Source organism: Barbus barbus, assembly GCF_936440315.1.
Source record: "Barbus barbus genome assembly, chromosome: 24".
Taxonomy (NCBI): Eukaryota; Metazoa; Chordata; class Actinopteri; order Cypriniformes; family Cyprinidae; genus Barbus; species Barbus barbus.
In genome coordinates, this window is record NC_136752.1 from 17,404,576 (window position 1) to 17,425,663 (window position 21,088).

Consider the following 21,088-nt stretch of genomic DNA (forward strand, 5'->3'; position numbering starts at 1 on the left):
TTTAATCTGTTTACATTAAGTTTACATTCAATGAAATGCATTTTATTTAAGAGGAAATGCATGTGTCAACCTTCTGTTGAGAAATAATAGCATTTATATTTAAAAAGTAAGCTATATTTTTTTAATTTGTTAAATTTTACTGTGTTTATATTTGTCATTAAATGATCTGAAGCAGATAATCTGACACTTACATTAATACTTTACGCGATATTGCCTCCTAGTGGTCATAGAAATCTTACCTTTTAGCTGCTGGGACTGTTAGAAAAAAAATATATATATATATATATTATTACATGGAAATTTATTTATTTATAGGTGTATTTATTTTCAAAGTCTTTTAGCAAAGAAAGACGTTACAATGTAAAATGACTGATTTATATTTTAGTACTATATGTTTTTAAAATTTAATTTATTCCTGTAATGGCAAAGCATAATTTTCAGCATCATTACTCCAGTTTTCAGTGTCACATGATTCTTCAGAAATCATTTTAATATGCTGATTTGCTGCTCTAGAAACATTTCTTAATGTCATCATCAATGATGAATAAAATTGTGAAACTGAAACTGTTTTTTTTTTTTTTTTAGGAATCTCTGATGAATAGTTGAATAGAAGAATAAAATTGTTCCGATTTTCTATTTATTTATTTAGAACCGTATAAAAACACTGTAGATATACTTATGCCAAATAATTCAATTTTTTCGCCTGGACAGTTGGTTGAACATCTGAATGAATGTGTTTTCAAACAGAAAAGTATGTAGATAACATAAGTTATCATAACTAATTTATTTTTGTTTCTTTGTTTTATGTATTAAGATGAAATTGTTGGTTGTGTTGGAAATTACACCACATCTGAGCAATATTCATACATTTTGGGAAAAAAAGAATGAATGAATGAGTGAATGAATGAATAAAAATGTATTTTGATTTATACTGTGTTTAGTTTGATTTATTTATTGTGAAGGCATTGTGTAAAAGTGTGACAAAAAGAATCTGCCAAAAATAAAGTGAATGAACGCCCATCAGTGGGCTAGGATTAAAAGGAATGTGTCTGCAGAGTGAACATTTCAAATTGTTATTTAACAGTTTCTCACTAGAGGGCGCTAAAGTAACAAAAAACAAACCATTTCGTTTTTTTTTTGTTTGTTTTTTTTTACAGAAAGCTGTTCCTGGAGTTTTCTGTTGTCTACATTTTCTCCACTCGGACTGCATATGTGAGATATGTAATATCATATGCATATGTTTTAAATAATTTAGTTTTTCTGTGGTTGTGCCTGAAATGCATTTTAAAGAGTGCCAATGAAATCTATAAAACTGCAAACTTACAAAATTTTAAGACAGTGCCCCTATATCATTTTCAGCATCATGGCAGAAATTCCGTGAAACGAACAAATGCTTGTATGAGTTTATTTGCAGGCAGCACTTGAACAAAAATCGAGTGTTTAGACTTCTTGCACTAGACTCCTCCCAGATGTTGTTGGATTGACAGCTGTTTTGAAGGCTTTGGGCTGCTTACAGAGGCTTGAGAAGGAGGTACTCCGTTTTGGAAATCACATGCTGGAGTTCTTTCACAGGCAGAAAGAAGAGGAGGAGACAGAGCTCAGAGTCCCAAGACTTCCTGTCCCAGCTCAAAGCATCCCTGATTGGCTGCCTGGCTCTTTGCTGGGGAACACAGCCCACTTCCTCCACAGCACAGCAGTTGTATTTTAACCTCTTTGGCCCTGTGCATGCTTTTTCCGCAAACCATGTGATTGGCTGAGCTTGTCTAAGCTTTGCAGCCTTGACAGGGCTCCTTTACCAGCTTGCTTGCCCACTCGTGGTGGAATAGTCTGGAATGCTGCAGCTGGATCCAGTGATAACACTCTGGTTTGGGAGCTGCACACTGCACAGTTTCCTGTGACAGCAGAGAAGACACTTGAAGAAAGCAGAGAGGGAGGGGTGGCTGTGCAGGCTACATTTTCCAACAAGACAGGTCTTGATATGTGTAAAATACCGAAGCAACTCTATTTTCAGGTGTTTTTTTTCTCTCTCTCTCTCTATTATGTTTTCTTACTAACTTTGCCACTGTGTTGTGCTCAGTAGCTGGAGATGTTTGCCGTAACTGCCTCTGTGCTCCGCAGAGGAGCTTTGAGATACCGGGACAGCCAGTGCACCATGGCAACCATTGTATCTGGAAACAAGACTGCACAGTGAGTTTGAGGGCCCCTGCAGATCAGGTGGATCAGGTGCCTTTTTAGGCCAAGGATCTCCTTTTTTGGATACAGAGAATTGTTACAAATTGTATAAATTGAGTGTTGCATTTTTATGCTCATGATATATTCATTTCATTTTTAAAATGTAATTATTAAATTATATAATAATTTATTATTAAGTCAATATATACACTACTACCTTTGAAAAGTCTGGGGTCCGTATTTTTTATATTTTTTTTGTTAAGAAATAATTTAATTCAACAAGGACGCATTAAATTGATCAAACATGACACTTTTATGATTTTTTTTTTTTTTTTTTACTTTCTGTTCATCAAAAAATCTTGAAAAAATAATTCTACCAAAAATATTTAATAGCACAATTATTTTCAACATTGATAATAATAAAATGTTTCAAATCAGTATAGAATGATTTCTGAAAGATCATATGACACTGAAGACTGGAGTAATGATTTATGAAAAATCATCTTTGCCATTAAAGGAATATATAACATTTTAAAATATATTATATACATAAATTATATTTATGTATATATTATATACATATATTTATATATTATATCATATATTGTGGCTTTAAATAAATTATAGAATTAAATAAAAATTATATATAAATTAAAAAGTTATTTTAAATTGTAAAGATATTTCATAATATTTCTTTTTACTGTCAAATAAATTTAGCCTTGGTGAGACTTAAAAAGCATTTAAAAATCTTACAGACCCCAAACTTCAGTATATAATATGTAATGATGATAATCCATTAATATAATTATTTACATACTTTATATTTACATTGCACTCCCATTGTTATTAATCATTATCTATGTATATCATATTATTTTAATTGTACTTGATACACTTTATGAGAAGGACATTAGAACATTTAGGTGAAGTTCGGCTTTAGGATAGCAACTTAATATAGTACTTTTGTTAAATACATGTGTTCATTTATTATTTGAGATCAAACAATAATTTAAAATACCCTTTAGTTAGACCCTTTAGTTAGATTTAATGCCATTCTTCACTTTATGTCCAGACAGGTGAAGGAGCGACTGAAGAAGGATGTAGCAGAGATGAAGAATCAGTTCTCAGGCTTCAGGCCCGGCTTGGTTGTCCTGCAGGTCAGTCTGGACCTCTCGCTCATTATTTTGGACCGTATAATAAACCTTGTGGTGATAGCTTGCTGTATACATTTTTTTATATCTCCTGATAATCTGACTCATCTTTCTTATTTATTATTTTTTTCTTTCATTCTACTCCAGATGGTCATTTGGTAATGTGCCATTTTCTTTTCTCTCACGGTTGTGGGTGTTGTGTTAAAATAGATAATCTCCCTATGGCTTCATGGTCATGTGTTGATAAATGCATAAGTGTGCAACGTGAAAGTAAGGTGTGTTAGTTTAAGGTCACCATGATAAGATAACATTTATATGGTTTGTGACTCGTATCTTGGACCATAATGATCTCACTGCCTGAATTGTGTTGTTGTTTTGTTGTTCTTATAAATATTTTTGCTCTGTTTTGGTCAAAACATTTTTGACCATTAAGATATTTCCATAACAAAAAGCAATATTATATATTACAAATATTTTTATAATGTGTATGTATTCGTGAGTTGTTTGCTGATTCTGTTTTTATAGGACATACAAGTGTAAAAATGTCTAAAAGTATTTAACTAAAAATATCTCATTTATACACAAGATCAATTACATTTTTTACTTTTTGTACTCTTTTCATGCACTCATATACCCTGTGTTTTGTTGTAGGTTGGGGACAGAGATGACTCAAACCTCTACATCAGCATGAAGCTCAAGGCAGCGGCTGAGGTTCAGTGAACTGATTTAATAAACAGAAATCATGTTTATCATAAACCTCTTGCTGACACTGTCTTCCTCTCCTGCATAGATTGGGATCAATGCGAACCACATTAGACTTCCCGAGACAGCCACAGAGGATGAAGTAAGAGAAACAAGCCCCAAGCAATAAGCTGGTCTTGTTTTGCATCCTTTCTCTCTTTATACGTCCATGCGGCATTACTTGCAATTCGTTATAATGAAAATTAGAGCCTTTGGACATCTTCAGTTCAAATTAATTTTGAACCATGCAGTTCATTATGATCTAGTTTTGGTCAGAGTTTGGAATAGATAAATGCATTCTGAGCTATTAAATAAATATTTTTGTGACAAAAAGGATTGGATTCTGAAGGCTGATCCCACTGATTTTCTTAAGGTGCTGCGAAGTATAGTTGCAGTGAATGAGAATCCTGCGGTCCATGGCCTCATTGTACAACTACCGCTTGACTCCATCAACACAATAAACACAGAGAAAGTAACCAATGCTGTGGCCCCAGAGAAAGATGTGGATGGGTAGGTGTTATTTGCTTGAAATGTACGTTTGAGAAGCAAGATGGCAAAAATGGGCCTGATAGTGGATTTATTCTTGATAAACTAACTAGAATAGACAGGTAGTGCATACTTTTTTCTTTACACGGTCAGGTTGTTGCATTTTACACCCTTTTTTCCCATCGTTTGATCCATTGGGCCTCTGCTAGGTCTAGTTTCCAGGTCTAATCACTATATTTGGCTCCATTATCTGTTTTTTCCACTCAAAAGTCAGAAGGCCAAAGGCCTTTTTTGTTGATGTGTGTGAATATTGGCCTTTTTTTTTTTTTTACTGATTTCAGATGAGTTATCTTAGTAAAAATAGTTTTGAGGGCAAATAGTTTTGAGTCTAAAATCTGCACAAATAAGCAATATACACCTGCAGGCTCTTGAGACATCCTATGAGAGTTTCATCAGATTTATGCAGCATACTTATGGGGAATAGATCACTTGTGTTACCGTATGTGATTTAAAATGTGTTTATTGTGATTACTGGCTGGAGCTATATTGAGCTTTTTGACTGGAAGCTGCTGGCTGTCATTTTAATAGGAAACGTTTAATAGGAAAGGTGACGCAGAAAGACTGAAATCTCCAAAACTGTCAAGATTGTTTCAAAAACATATTTCAAATCAGTAATACGATCTTGCAACAATGCTGTCAGTTTGCTTCTTTAAAGGGTTAATTCACCCAAAAATGAAGATCTGTCATTAATTACTCAGCTTTATGTTGTTCCAAACCTGTAAGACATTCACTAATTTTCAGAATACAAATTAAGATTTGTGAGAGCCGAGAGTGTTCTGACCATGCATGGACAGCAACGCAACTGACATGTTCAAGGCCCAGAAAGGTAGTAAGCAGATAGTAAAATAGTATGCCGATATATCGGTCGACCACTGGTGACATCAGTGGGTCAACCCTAATTTTATGAAGCTACAAGAATACTTTTTGTGCACAAAGAGTCAGCATCCTGCCATAGAATATCCATCTCTCTTAGTTCATTGGTTCGATTAAGTAAGGCTGGGCAAAAAATTATAAGACATCCTCTCTGTCAAAATCTTCAGACATGTTTACGAAGACTGTTTTATACACAATGTGCTTCTTCCTCTGCTTGTAAACAAGGCGCAGAGTATCCGGGTTCTACGTCAGAACACAGCAGTACCACACGCATTTGTCATGGTACTCTTGTGAATGCCTTGCAAATACTGACACCGAAGAGAAGAAATTGTTGAATAAAGTTATTTTTGTTTTATTTACACACAAAAAGTATTCTCGAAGCTTCATAAAATTAGGGTTGAACCACTGACTAGTCACATGAACTATTTTAATGCTGTCCTTACTACCTTTCAAACCTTGATTGTTTCAGTTACGTTGTTGTCTATGGAGGGTCAGTAAGCTCTCAGATGTCATCAAAAATATCTTAATTTGTGTTCAGAAGATGAATGAAGGTCTTATGTGTTTGGAATGATATGAGTGTGTGTAATGAATGACAGAATATTTGGGTGAACTAATCCTTTAACTCAAATCACACTGTAAAATTGTTTTATTTTTAATGTTGGTGCAAGAAAAAAAAAATGTTACTCCTGCTTTAGATAAAACTAAGAAACGTGCCTCTTTCCAAAAGGTTACAGTTGCCATATTAGGTGTTACAAAATGCCAAATTGTCAGAAAACCTTCCTTAATGCATAGCCAATTTTTTATTTTTTTTAAAACCTCCACAGAACACTGTAACTGTATATTATTTAATGTGTCTTCCTCTCAGCCTGACCAGTATAAATGCAGGGAAGCTGTCTCGTGGAGACCTGGGCGACTGTTTCATCCCATGCACTCCTAATGGCTGTATGGAGCTCATCAGTCAGACCGGTGGGTAGAAATCTTGTGAAGCGCTACCCATGAGCTCTAGCTCTCATCAGTCAGAATCATAGCATGATTGTCTAGGGGGCCTTCGTACAACAGCACAATCAGTGTGCAGGGTGATTGGATAGGTGTGAAATCTATATATATATACACACATACACAGACAGAGCGGTGCAGTCTGATGACTGGGTGGTGAAATGAGCCGTCACCCTAAGGAAAGAAAAGAAGGATCCAGAACATTCTTTTTTTAGCAGCACATGTATGTGCGTCAGAAAGGGCACATTGCAGAAAGATCAAGAAAAGAGCTCTGATTTAAAACCCAGAGAGTTTCTTTGCTGCCTACTGCCTACATGGAAGCATAGAAATAAATAAAAATATTTGGTACAATACCTCATTTTAATTATAGACCATATTTTATTGGTACTTTGTTTTGTATGGAAATTCTCTACTGTTTAAAAGTTGGGGTTGGTAAAATATTATTTTAAGATTTTTGTAAATCCTTCTATGCTCTCTAAGGCTGCATTTATCTGATCAAAAAATGAAGTAAAGCACAGTCATGTTGTGAAATATTATTACAGTTTAAAAAAATGTAATTTATTTCTTTGATGGCAAACTTTTTTTTTACCAGCCATTACAGTCACATGATCCTTCAGAAATGATTCTAAAGGATCTGTTAGTTTGGTGCTTAAGAAACCGTTTATCAGATTATCAATTTCAAAAACAGTTGTACTGCCTAAAAGTCTTGAGAAAACCATGATACTTTTTTTCAGGATTCTTTGATGAAATAGAACATTTTTGTAACATGATAAACATCTTGTCACTCTTGGTCAATTTAATACATCCTTGCTAAATAAAAGTATTAATGTCTAAATAAAATAAAATAACAATTAAATTAAAATAAAATAAAATGAATAAATGCATACATACCTTTTGAACAGTAGTGTATACTCTAATGTACAACCAGAATTTTTATTTTCTTTATGCTGAGCATTCTGCCTTCTTGACAAAATATACATGTGATGCTTCTTTACAATTTGGCTCAAACAAGGCAGCGCAGTTAAAATGAGACCTTTAGAACAGGCTTAGTGTCCACAGTGCACATTAAAATGCTCACTGGGTTTTGGAACGGAGCAAGTGTGATTCATGTGTGCAGGTGTGAGTGTGATGGGGAAGAATGCTGTCGTGATCGGCCGCAGTAAGATCGTTGGAGCTCCAATGCACGATCTGCTCTTATGGAATCACGCCACAGTGACCACCTGTCACTCAAAGACCCTTGACCTTGCTGAACAGGTTGGTTTCATCTGCTTCTCTCATGCTCTATTTGAAATCTCTTTTCCCAGTTTTGAACAGGAGCATTTCTTCAGCTAGATTTTACAACAAAGAAGAACTCATGATTCTGTTGTTAAATTTAATGTTTGCTTTATTGATATTGAGTACAGACCTTGACCTGGCATGCAGTCCGGTTTAACGAAGGAGTAGGTGAATGTTGGAGTAACTTTGAGCATCTTGTTTTCTTTAGGTGGGCAGAGCAGACATCTTGGTTGTGGGTGCTGGCAGAGCTGAGATGGTGAAAGGAGAGTGGGTGAAGGAGGGGGCGGTGGTCATAGACTGCGGTATCAATCATATACCAGGTCTCTCTGCTTATCTCTATCTACTTGTTTGAAACAGTAATGGAATATCAAATAGCTGCTGGTTTTAGCTCACATGTTTACCTTTGACTGTCCCACAGACCGCAGTAAAGCCAGTGGGAAACGGGTGGTGGGGGATGTGCATTACCCCTCAGCTAAAGAGCGAGCTGGATACATCACCCCAGTGCCTGGTGGAGTCGGACCCATGACGGTAGCCATGCTGATGAAGGTATCATATCAGGGAAAATACAACCCGAATTCTGGAAATGTTGGGAGGTTTTTTTAAATTTGAATAAAATGAAAACTAAAAGAATTTCAAATTACATGATCCAATATTTTATTCACAATCGAACATAGAGAACATAACAAATGTTTAATCAGAGAAATTTTACACTTTTATCCACTAAATGAGCTCATTTCAAATTTGATGCCTGCTATAGGTCTCAAAAAAGTTGGCACGGGGGCAACAAAGGGATGAAAAAGCAAGAAATTTTGAAAAGATTCAGCTGGGAGAAAATATAGCAACTAATTAAGTTAATTGACATCCGGTCTGTAACATGATTAGCTATAAAAGGGATGTCTTAAACCTGATTCAGACGGTAATTGTTTCTCATATGAACGTCTGTAAAAAAATAAATTTACATATCACCTCAGTGATAAAACTCATGGATTTGGATGGCGATTTATTCCCAATAAGAGTGAGTTCTGTGATCCTACGAACCCGGGAACACGCTGATCACGTGACCAGTCTCATGAATGTCTGCTGTAAATAAAATGAAATTTAGTTACAAATTTATTCTTATTATTGTGTAAAATGTATTTTAAAATACTTATTATTATACAAAATGTATTCTTATTATTCCAAGCATATTTTATAATATAATCCTATTTATTATTTCATTATTTTCATACACATTTTAAAATTGTATTGCATTGTATTACCTGCTGCTGCCATAATAAAGACTCATTTCGAATTTTTACGTGCTTTTCTTCTCTTTCTGCTCCCAGTCGCTGTGGTGGAGCAGATAAGAACTACTGTTCTTTTAAATACTTTCCAGCATTTCAGAAATAAATATGTAGGCTATGCAAATTACACCGACATACAACAGTTACCTTAAGCTGTTTGGGAGTGCTCAAAAAGGGTTTATACACTGAATTTTCAATCGATTTCTTCTCGTAAACTCATAGATGTGGATTCGGACGGCAATTAAATTACAACACGACCTTGGTGTTTGTCAAAAAACAGTAGGTAATTTGGCTGGGGATTTTTACGGGGGTGGTGTGAGAAAAACACCAACATCCTGGATTCGGACGGCATTCAAATGACCAATTACCCCCTGTAAATGGTGAAAATCACTTGCGTCCCCCTGAGAAACAATTACCGTCCGAATAGGGCTTTAGAGAGGCAGAGTCTCTCAGAAGTAAAAATGGGCAGAGGCTCTCCAATCTGTGAAAGAGTGTGAAAAAAGATTGTGGAATACATTAAAAACAACGTTCCTCAACGTCAAATTGCAAAGGCTTTGCAAATATCATAATCTACAGTGCATAACATCATCAAAAGATTCTGAGAAACTGGAGAAATCTCTGTGCATAACGGACAAGGCCGAAGTCCTTTGTTGGATGCCCATGGTCTTTGGGCCCTCAGAAGACACTGCATCACTCATCGGCATGATTCTGTCATGGACATTACTAAATAGGCCCAGGAATACTTCCAGAAACCACTGTTGGTAAACACAATCCACCATGCCATCTGCGGATGCCAACTAAAGCTCTATCATGCAAAAAGGAAGCCATATGTGAACATGGTCCAGAAGCACCGTCGTGTCCTGTGGGCCAAAGCTCATTTAAAATGGACTGTTTCAAAGTGGAAAAGTGTTCTATGGTCAGACAAGTCCAAATTTGACATTCTTGCTGGAAATCACAGATGCCGTGTCCTCCAGACTAAAGAGGAGGGAGACCTTCCAGCGTGTTATCAGCATTCATTTCAAAAGCCAGCATCTCTGATGGTATGGGGGTGCATACGTGTATACGGTATGGGCAGCTTGCATGTTTTGGAAGGCACTATGAATGCTGAAAGGTTTATGAAGGTTTTAGAGCAACATATGCTCCCCTCCAGACGGCGTGTATTTCTGCAGGACAATGCAAAACCACATACTGCAGCTATTACAACAGCAGTGCTTTGTAGTAGAAGAGTCCGGGTGCTGAATTGGCCTGCCTGCAGTCCAGATCTTTCACCTATAGAAAACATTTGGCGCATCATTAAATGAAATATAAGTCAAAGAAAAAACAAACTCTTCAATTTCTCAGTTTCAACATTTGTTATGTTCTCTATGTTCGATTGTGAATAAAATATTGGATCATGTGATTTGAAATTCTTTTAGTTTTAATTTTATTCAAATTTAAAAAAAACTTTTTAAAAAACTTTTAACTTTTAATTTTTTTTTTCTTTCTATTTTGTATAAATAAATGTCAAAATAAAAGACTAAAAGCAATAATTTTAAATGCTACAATTGAATTTAGGCATCATAAAATTATTTTACAGTTCAATGTTTTAGAGTCAGTACAGTACATTTTTAAAGAAATTAATACTTATATTCTGCGAGGACACATTAAATTGATCAAAAGTTACAAGAGACATTTATAATGTTAGAACATACGTGTATTTCCATTTCAAATAAATGCTGTTCTTTTGAACTTCATGTTTATCACAAAATCTGGAAAAAAAATGTACACAGAGTAATGGCTGCTGGGGTCATCATGGTGTAAATTACATTTAAAAAAAAATCATTTAATTCGAAATAATATTTTACAGTATCACTGTATTTACTGAATTTTGGCTGATAAATGAACCCTATGTGAGCATGAGAGACTTCTTTCAAACATTAAAAAAACCATGCTTATAACAATACTGTACAGTATGAAAGGGCTTTTTACAAATACTTTTGATTTCTCATTTGGATTTTGGCCAGAATACAGTAGAAAGTGCAAAGCGGTTTCTGCAGACATACACTCCAGGAAAATGGAACATAGATTACACAAAGAAGAAACCCCAAGAGCCTCAGCCGAGGTACTGTTTTGGCATGCATGCGTATATAAAGATTGGTTAATTAAAGCATATTCTGTAAAGTGACACTTTTGTGACTCTTACTGACCCATGTGAATGTCTATTGCATTTTCTCAGTGATGCTGACGTCTCCTGTTCATGTCAAAGCAAACCAATTGGTCAGCTTGCAAGAGAGGTGGGCTTGTTTTCTGAGGAAGTGGAGCCATATGGTAGGAGCAGAGCTAAGATACAACTGGATGCTCTGAAGCGCATGGAGAAACAGCCTGATGGGAAATATGTGGTTGTCACTGGGTAGGATGCATCCTGAAATATAATTATGTGCATTAGCATAATCTTATAGGGTAGTAACATTTCACAAGCGCCAAATGGGATCTTACAACACTTCATTAAGCGTGGATCACGCACTGCATTAACATCCATCTTAAGCTCTGTCATCGAGCAATTCGACAAAAAAAATCATCTTTCGTTTTGTTACTGTGACCAGAATTACTTCTACTCCATTGGGCGAGGGAAAGCGCACCACCGCTCTTGGACTGGCCCAGGCTTTGGGAGCCCACCTAAATATCAATGCTTTTGCTTGCGTAAAACAGCCTTCCCCAGGATGCTGGTTTGGTGCTAGAGGTGAGGGACAAACTTTTTTTCCCCCAGGTTTCCAAGATTATATCTATGGAAGCCAATTTCCACTAAATAAGAAAAAAATCAAAATTTAGTACATACTAAGTAATAATTACGACTTCTAAAGTCATTAAAAGTACAAAATTATAAGATGAAAAACCCTGACAAACAGTTATATAAAGTCGATAGTCATACAAAGACAGAATTATTATGATTACGATGAAATTGTGACACAAATTTAAATTATGAGATTAAAAAAAAAAATTTTGAGATGCTAAATCAGAATTATGCTATTAAATCATTGCTGATGATTTTTCATGAAGTGCAGCTTTATAGCTCACAGTGTGGCATATTTCTTAAAAATTTTATTCACAAAACTAGCAATTAGGCCTACCCATTTCATTTTAGACTGTGAGACGAAAACAGGCCTTTATAACAAGTTTATTATATGATTTGTTTTTTATTTTTCACTTGAGGTCATGGGTTCATTTTGTTCACAGGGATTGCTGTTGGAGGTGGATATTCTCAGGTTATCCCGTTGGAGGAGGTTTGTTTGAGACCCTTTTGCAACAGACATTTTAAAGTATATTTCATCAAATGGAACTTGAATATTTTCAACCACTTTGATCCCAGGTCAGCCTTCAATCTTCAGGTCAAAATGAGCTAATTTCTGCTGCCAGTAAAGTGGTGATGGACTCTATTAAAGCACATGCTCACTATGAGGCCAAGCTCTCTGAGAAGGTCAGATTTGTTAGATGTGTGTGTGTGTGTGTGTGTTTATACTCATGTGTTTGTACAGTTTGCATTTGGTATGACCTCACACATTTAAATCTTGCAGGCTTTGTTTGATCTGTTGGTTCCTCTCAGAAGGGGGCAAAGGACCTTTTCTCCAGCACAGCTCAACCGAATGAAGGTAAATCATAGAAAACACAGTCTATGGTAAGATATTCATTTCAAATCCATTGCAGAAGTATGATTACATGGTCACTGTGTCCTTCATGACCTGTAGAAACTGGGCATTGAGAAATCCGACCCCTTGACCTTCACAGGAACTGAGATAAGATGTTTTGTCCAATTAGACATTGACCCAGACACTGCAACAGTATGTATCTGTGTCATAATTTCAGTTTGACCTAGTGCCTTTTTTGATAATGTAATTGAGGGTGATTTGTTCATTTTAATGGGTGTCTGTGCTGTTCAGGATCCTGGCTCTCTGGAAAATGAGATCATGGCTATACTGTCACTCAGCAGCAGTGTGGAGGAGATGCAGCAGAAGCTGGCCAAGATAGTAGTAGCTACTAACAAATCTGGAGATGCTGTCACCACTGAGGATTTAGTCAGTATGTGTGTTCACGTGTTTGTGTGTGTCTGTATGTGTGTGATCTAATCTACACAACCTTGTCATCACAGGATGTGAGTGGTCTATTGGCCATGCTATTGAAAAATGCCCTGAAACCTGTCTTGATGCAAACTGTAGAGGTAAGATTTAATAGCGCAAAATGTTACTATGTCCACTGAAAATGCCATTGTCATTTTTTTCTGTGTAAATATTTTAGAATCACTACACACAGAATTCTTCTTATTTATTTATTTCAGCTCTGTCAGATTCTGTCTCAGCACATCTCAGTCTTTCTCTCTAGGGTACACCAGTGTTTCTTCACGCCAGCCCATTAGCTGATATTGCCCAAGGCAGTCCTTCTATTCTGGCAGACAAACTGGCTTTAAAAATGGTTGGATCCAAAGGTTTTGTAGGTGAAGAAGGAATCTAGTTCATTTATATATATGTATATAGATAGATAGATAGATAGATATAGATTAAAACATTTTCTTATAATTATGTAATGCTGTACATTCTGCATAAATACACTACTGTTCAAAAGTTTCAAAAATGAATTATTTTATTCAGCAAGGACACATTAAATGACCAAACGTGACAGTAAATATGGTTATTAATAGTGCAATTGAATTTACAACTTTGATAGTAATAAAAAATGTTCCCAGAACAACAAATCAGCATAATAGAATGATTTCCGAAGGATCATGTGACACTGAAGACTGGAGTAATGGCTGCTAAAAATTCAGATTTGCCATCACAGGAATATATTGCATTTTAAAATGTATTCAAATAGAAACCAACAAAGATTTTAAATACAATTTTAAATTTAGAATTTAAATACAATTTTTACTGTTTTTTGGGCCTTGGTGAGCAACCTTGTTGCATTGTGTTGACTTTTGAACCATAGTGTATTATCACTATATCTAGGTTTAGGTTTGTGTAATAGAAACAAAAAAATAATAAAAATAAATAAAAACAATGCACAAACTGTCTATATATTCAAACACTGTCTAATCTACTCTTTCCTGTCTTTACAGTCACTGAGTCTGGTCAGGGGGCTGACACTGGTTTGGAGAAGTTTTTCAACATTAAATGTCGCTACTCAGACCTGCGGCCAAATGTGGTAGTGATGGTGGCCACTGTTCGTACCTTGAAGATGCATGGCGGTGCCCCCCCTGTGAGTCAGACCCACAAATTTATAGACAGTTTTCATTATGTTTTCACTAGAGCCTGTAACACATCGGTTGTGCTTAAGCACTCTTGTGCTTGTTCTCACAGAGACAATATCTCACATTGTCTTTACACTTGTTTTCTTTCTTGTTTATAGGTCCAAGCTGGTTTCCCCCTTCCAAAAGAGTATTCACAGGAGGTAGTACACTCATTCAAGTTCTGTAACCATTTTATGTACAATTCTGAATGTTCATATTTGTAAGGGTTAAGCCATATTACTGTAAGAAAATTTGAATGACATTTCTGACAGTGAGTGGATGAGTTTAGTATATTTTACATGATATAATTTCTGCAAAACAGAACCTAAAGCAGCTGGAGAGAGGCTGTTGTCATCTGAAGAGACAGGTGGAAAATGCACAAGTATTTGGTTTGCCAGTGATCGTAGCTGTCAACAAATTCAGGTAGAATATCAAACAGCAAACCAAAAGTGCTGTCACATTATTATCAATGTGCATCCATCCATTTTCCGCTTTATCTTCTGCAGGGTCATGTCGGGGATTATTACCAATGTGTACAATTTTATGCTTTTTCACTCATATATCTCGAATTATAATCTAATATTTACATTTTATCCTTTGTACACTAACTGTATGCTCACGAGCCAAACTGAACCACACACAGTACTCCTACTCTGAGTGAATGTGTGTGAATATGGGCTTTGATTGTATTTGGCGTAGCTCCGACACTGACGCTGAGCTGGAGCTGGTGTGTGGCCAGGCGAGGCAAGCTGGAGCCTTTGAAGCAGTGCAGTGCACTAACTGGTCTGATGGGGGCGCTGGAGCGCTGGCTCTGGCAGAAGCTGTCCAGAGAGCTGCTAAACTGCCTGGACAGTTCAGGTTCCTCTATGACACACAGGTGAGAAGTGGCATAGTGGGTAAGATTTGCACTTGCAACTTAAAAAAATGTTGGTTTAAATCCCACTTGTATAACTGAAACCGATTCTAAAATGTACTGTACTCTGCTTTGTGTAAAAGCATCAGCTGAATAACTAGGTGGTAGAAGTGAAAGGATATTTGTTTTTGGGTCATCATTAAATTCCTTAAGTGTACAGTGGAGCGATTTTAGTTTGTTACTTTCAAAAAAAAAAAAAAAATGTATTACCCAGTGTCTTTGTGCTCTTCTTTCCCACACATATTCTGAGCTCAATTAACACTTTATATATAGAGCTGTTTCATTACCAGCCAATGACTTTATAATGCATGAAATCTTTTTAATTGACAAAGCCTAAATATAACCAGCATGAAAACTTTTCATAGCAAATTAAGAGTAGGAGAAAGTCTGTTTGTATTAAGTACAGTAAGGTTCTACTGGTGGAATAAAGCCAAAATCCATTACTCATACTAATGCATTATTAAACACAGATAAATGACTATTTTCAGATTCCAGCTGCAGATAAGTTAAGGACTGTGGCACAAAAGATGTATGGTGCAAAAGATATTGAGCTGTCTCTAAAAGCAAAAGAAAAGCTTGCACTTTATACAAAACAGGTAAGGTTAATTTTCATTATAAAGTAAGTCTGTTTAATTATATATTAATATAGCAGCCTAAGAAACAGTTATTCATAAACCTCTCAGATATTTGTTTACTTATAGAACATAACATGTGTGTTTGTTTGTCATCAAATACAGTATATACTAAAACATTAATACTTATACTCTGTTAATTGATGTGGGTTGGACTAATCAGCAGAATCAGCTAAGAGTTTTTAAATAAAACATTGTATGGAATATTGTGGATGGAAAATTTTGTGTAACAGAGTTTTGGAGGAATGAGTTTGGCTGTTTAACATGATGTGTATGCCTGTCTGTCTGAGGCAGTGTAACATTCTGTCTTATTCCACTTTTTTTTAATCATCTTTGTTTTTCCTCTTTTAAAGGGCTTTGGGAATTTGCCGGTTTGCATAGCTAAGACACACCTGTCCTTGAGTAATGACCCCATGTCGAAGGGAGTGCCTATCAACTTCATGCTGCCCATAGCTGATATCAAGGCCAATGCTGGAGCAGGTTTCCTCTGCTGTCTGACTAAACTGGTGAGCTTTATACTCCATATCTATAATATTAGAACTAGATATATTAATTCATAATAATAATATATAATTATAATTATTATACATTAATATAATTCATATATTTATAATAATTAATCACATTCTAAATTTAAGGACAGCCTAATTTATTTTAATTAGCAAGGAATTCCGGGAATGTTGGGACACTTTTTAAATTTGAATAAAATGAAAACTAAGAGACTTTCAAATCACATGAGCCAATATTTTATTCACAATTGAACATAGAGCGGAGAAGTTGTACACTTTTATCCACTAAATGAGCTCATTTCAAATTTGATGCCTGCTACAGGTCTCAAAAAAGATGGCATGGGGGCAACGAAGGGCTGAAAAAGCAAGAAATTTTGAAAAAATTCAGCTGGGAGAACATCTAGCAACTAATTAAGTTAATCGACATCAGGTCAGATGGGCAGAGGCTGACATTGACATTACTAAATGGGCCCAGGAATACTTACAGAAACCACTGTCGGTAAACACAATCCACCGTGCCATCTGCAGATGCCAACTAAAGCTCTATTATGCAAAAAGGAAGCCATATGTGAATATGGTCCAGAAGCGCCGTCATGTCCTGTAGGCCAAAGCTCATTTAAAATGGACTGTTTCAAAGTGGAAAAGTGTTCTATGGTTAGACGAGTCCAAATTTGACTTTCTTGTTGGAAATCACGGACGCCGTGTCCTCCGAGCTAAAGAGGAGGGAGACCTTCCAGTGTATTATCAGCATTCAGTTCAAAAGCCAGCATATATGATGGTATGGGGGTGCATAAGTGCAGACGGTATGGGCAGCTTGCATGTTTTGGAAGACACTATGAATGCTGAAAGGTATAAAAAGGTTTTAGAGCAACGTATGCTCCCCTCCAGATGACGTGTATTTCAGCAGGACTAGGGGTGTCCCCGACTAAGGATTTTCATAGTCGAATCGGAATTTTCGAATCTTGCCGATAATCGACTGACAGTCAAATCAAATGTTTGGGGGCGGGGTAAAATACATTACCAAGAGTCAAGTCAGACACAGACATTAACACACAGGGAAAATGTAACGGCTCGCAGATACAAACGGGGTAAATAATGTTTAATGTTTTGATTAAAAGATAAACATCAGCAAAACCCTAAGAATTCACAACATTTTATTTACAATAGTGCTCTCATTATAATGTTATGATGGTAGTTATTAATGTTATGTTCTTCTGTTTTGAGCTGTGCGCGCTGAAGATGACCAGTAGAATGAAGCTTTTGATAGCAGGTTTTTAATCAAAGGGATTTAACTCATCATTTATCATAGCCTATAGAATACACTTCTATACAACATAATGTTAATATTACGACTTATAGGCTATCTGAACGAAATAGACATGTCATGAACGTGTCTACGCGGCTCTGTATGAACTCCTTTTGTGGACGTGTTCTTCATGCATCAACGTGCAGAAACACGGCAGCTAAACTCTAAAACTTCCCAGCGTTTTATTATTATAGTGTTCTCATCATAATGTTATGTATATGACAGTCCCAGTCATAGTTATTAATATTCTGCATTCATTGTTGTTTGTCCTGCCCGCGCTGCGCGCGCTGAAGAGATAATCACTGTACTTCAATGAAGGGCTTTACTGCAGGGCAACTCAACCAAATGCATCATATACGAGATGAATAATATATACACGATATAAAAACCATCTGAAATGTTTTGAAATCGGCAAGTTGTAAAAAAATCCAGTCTTTCACTCACCTGTGTCAATTTGAGTATCGTTAAAGATTTAAATCCCTGCCGCCAAGATGCTCCTCTGTGGGTCACGGATTATGGAAAGTGAAATTTAAATCTATAGGGGTGATTGGATTTATTCAGGCATGTTAAAATATTTATTTGAAGCTTCTTTCTTTTCAGATTCTTATTTACAGCATTATTTTAATAGGCTGTATATTAACTTATTGGGAGAAAACGTAGTTTTATGTGAAATCAAAGATTTGAGCACCCCCATATTTCTAAAATGGCATGATCATAACACCCCGCGAATATTCGACTGTGAGATTGGGAGTCGAATCGGGCTCCTCCTATCAAAGCATCGAATCATCGACTATTCGGGGTCACCCCTAAGCAGGACAATGCAGACCCACATACTGCAGCTATTACAACAGCATGGGTTCGTAGTAGAAGAGTCCGGGTGCTGAATTGGCCTGACTGCAGTCCAGATCTTTCACTTATAGAGAACATTTGGCACATCATTAAACGAAAAATACGTCAAAGACGACCACAAACTCTTCAGCAGCTGGAAACCTATATCAGGCAAGAATGGGACCAAATTCCAACACCAAAACTCCAGAAACTCATAGCCTCGATGTCCAGACATCTTCAATCTGTTTTGAAAAGAAGAGGAGATGCTACACCATGGTAAACATGTCTCCGTCCCAACTATTTTGAGACCTGTAGCAGGCATCAAATTTGAAATGAGCTAATTTTGTGCATAAAATTATAAAATTTCTCAGTTTGAACATTTGTTATGTTCTCTATGTTCTATTGTGAATAAAATATTGTCTCATGTGATTTGAAATTCTTTTATTTTTCATTTTATTCAAATTTAAAAAAACACCCCAACATTTCTGGAATTCGGGTTGTAAGCTATACAACTGTTTAGTCACTGATGATAATAATAAGAAGAACTATTTCTTGAGCACTACATCAGCATATTAGAAGAATTTCTAAAGAATAATGTGACACTGAAGACTGGAATAATGACTGCTGAAAATTCAGCTTTGCAATCACAGGTATATAATACATTTTAAAGTTTATGTAAATAGCAAACAGCCAATTTAAATTGTAATCATGTTTCACAATATTACTGCTTTTACTATAGTTTTCATCAAATAAATGCAGATTTGGTCAGCATTAGAGACTTCTTTGATATGTGATATGTGTCTCTGAAACTAATTTAAACAGAACTATAAGAAACTAAACAAATTTATACTTTTAACTGGTGGTCTACATAATCAAATGAGCCCAATCACATTACATCATCTCCCCATACCTGAGGAAGGAAAAACACAATAGCAAGTGATTGTTGTTGTCAACCATTGTTAATGATTACTGGCTGAACACACTAATGGAAGATAAAATTATGAGATTACATGAACACTGAGGTGGTTGACCTCTAGTCAGAAGATGTCATTGATTCATTTCTGTCCACCTCAGTCAGTCGCTCATCGGGTGAGTCTGCAGTGCAGAAAAGAAAGAGAGAATATTTGGTCACACGTGTTGTGGGTATTTTTATCCAGACACGTTGCTAGGCTGCATGCCAGTGCTGAACATGAGCTGTTCAACAAAATCCACTGGTGGTCCAAGTGACCTTATCCAACATTTATGTTCATTACAGATTACAAATGTAAGTCAATTTATTAAACTGCTTTTCGGGGTAGCAGTCATTTTCAAATGCGGTTATAGTTAACTTGGCTCAGCATGATTTTGTTAAGATTGTTGGACTGTTTTTATTTATATTTTTCTGTTCATTGCTTCAGCTAGCTTTTCTTGTCTTAGAGCGAAAAAAAACATAATTGGGTGTATTATTATGACAGCAAAATAACTCCTCCATGATAACACCAGATTGACTAATTTCTTCAAACTCTCCAACAGACAAATACAGAAATGGATGATCCCATGTGGCCCTGTTTCCATGGCAACAACCTTTACAGTGACAGCAAGTAGCGCAATGGTTACTTGCTAAGATGGGCAAGCTGAAATTGGTTTAATTACTGGCCAATCAACTTTTAGTAAGTGGAACGTAGCAGTTTTCTTTTTTAACATGGCTAAATGATTTCTAAAACCTACAAATATTCTTAAGTCAAATAGTGGCATCAAATTCTAGCGCTGTTTGTTCAACATGCAAGGTATTTTTAAGTATTTCCATGCAACTGCTGTAAAAAGCAAAGTGTAAATTTGTAAACTGACAAATGATGTTGCTTTGTATTTTAGAAATTCACTCCAGATCTCACAGTTATTACACTGTGCTTCTTGATCCATATGATATTTTTAGCCGTGACTGAGCTTTAGCAACACAGAACCAATTGTCTGTCAGTATTTTCCCTATTATGCTAAAGTTTGCCAATATTATTGAAAGCCACATTTGATTTTATAGGTAATGTGCGAATATATGAGATAGCGTAATGTCTATATGTTTACTCTATATGCTATCTTATCTGACTCCAATAAAATCTTGGCTTACCATTTAATGAAGTTTCCAGTTGCTATAGATACTAAGCTGCCAACCTGATTGTAAACTATAATTGGATAATTGTATATTTGTCCAGCTTGTTAGTCCAGTTTATTTTTAGCCTCCTCTTCAATACACGTTACCCAGCAGCCGTTGCTGCCGTCCCATAGTCAATGATCACTGTCAATGTGTCCCTTACAGTTATCTGATGCTGTGTGGCTAGAAAAGCATTCTGTTTCTATGGGGTAAAACCATGTGTGTATACCATGCTGTGCTGATATTGAATTTGAGCTAATCAAAAATGAAACCCAATATTTCGGGGACCTGTTTTAACAAAAGATTGCTGGTTTATGTTCTAATTTGGTTTAAAATGTATTAAATTCATACGTGTTAAACACCTTTGTATCCAGGTACTTACAGAAACCCTAATATAAAAGGTGTTATCATATTTTAGGACATTGTGCTTTGTAAAATGAATGTTGTCACCATGAAAATAGAGCCATATTTGTGAAGTGGG

The 21,088-nt window shown here is 35.9% G+C and overlaps 1 protein-coding gene across 2 annotated transcripts; it reads left to right on the forward strand.

The window, feature by feature from the left end:
* The first annotated feature begins 1,759 nt into the window (after positions 1-1,759).
* LOC306844283 (C-1-tetrahydrofolate synthase, cytoplasmic-like) lies at positions 1,760-21,088 on the forward strand. Of its 2 annotated transcripts, none has more exons than XM_079376288.1 (27): positions 1,760-1,970; positions 2,081-2,187; positions 3,245-3,329; positions 3,975-4,034; positions 4,114-4,167; positions 4,438-4,574; positions 6,349-6,449; positions 7,597-7,733; positions 7,963-8,074; positions 8,173-8,300; positions 11,041-11,138; positions 11,253-11,426; positions 11,620-11,756; positions 12,251-12,297; positions 12,384-12,491; positions 12,589-12,663; positions 12,760-12,852; positions 12,952-13,086; positions 13,161-13,229; positions 13,391-13,502; positions 14,124-14,263; positions 14,414-14,455; positions 14,617-14,717; positions 14,994-15,171; positions 15,696-15,803; positions 16,193-16,345; positions 19,995-21,088. In XM_079376288.1, exons 2-27 carry the CDS (start codon positions 2,087-2,089, stop codon positions 20,064-20,066), a joined length of 2,757 nt encoding a protein of 918 aa, XP_079232414.1. In that variant the 5' UTR covers positions 1,760-1,970; positions 2,081-2,086; the 3' UTR covers positions 20,067-21,088. The 2 variants fall into 2 exon arrangements, with proteins under 2 accessions (XP_079232414.1, XP_079232413.1); XM_079376287.1 differs by having other exon boundaries at positions 1,896-1,970; positions 2,078-2,187.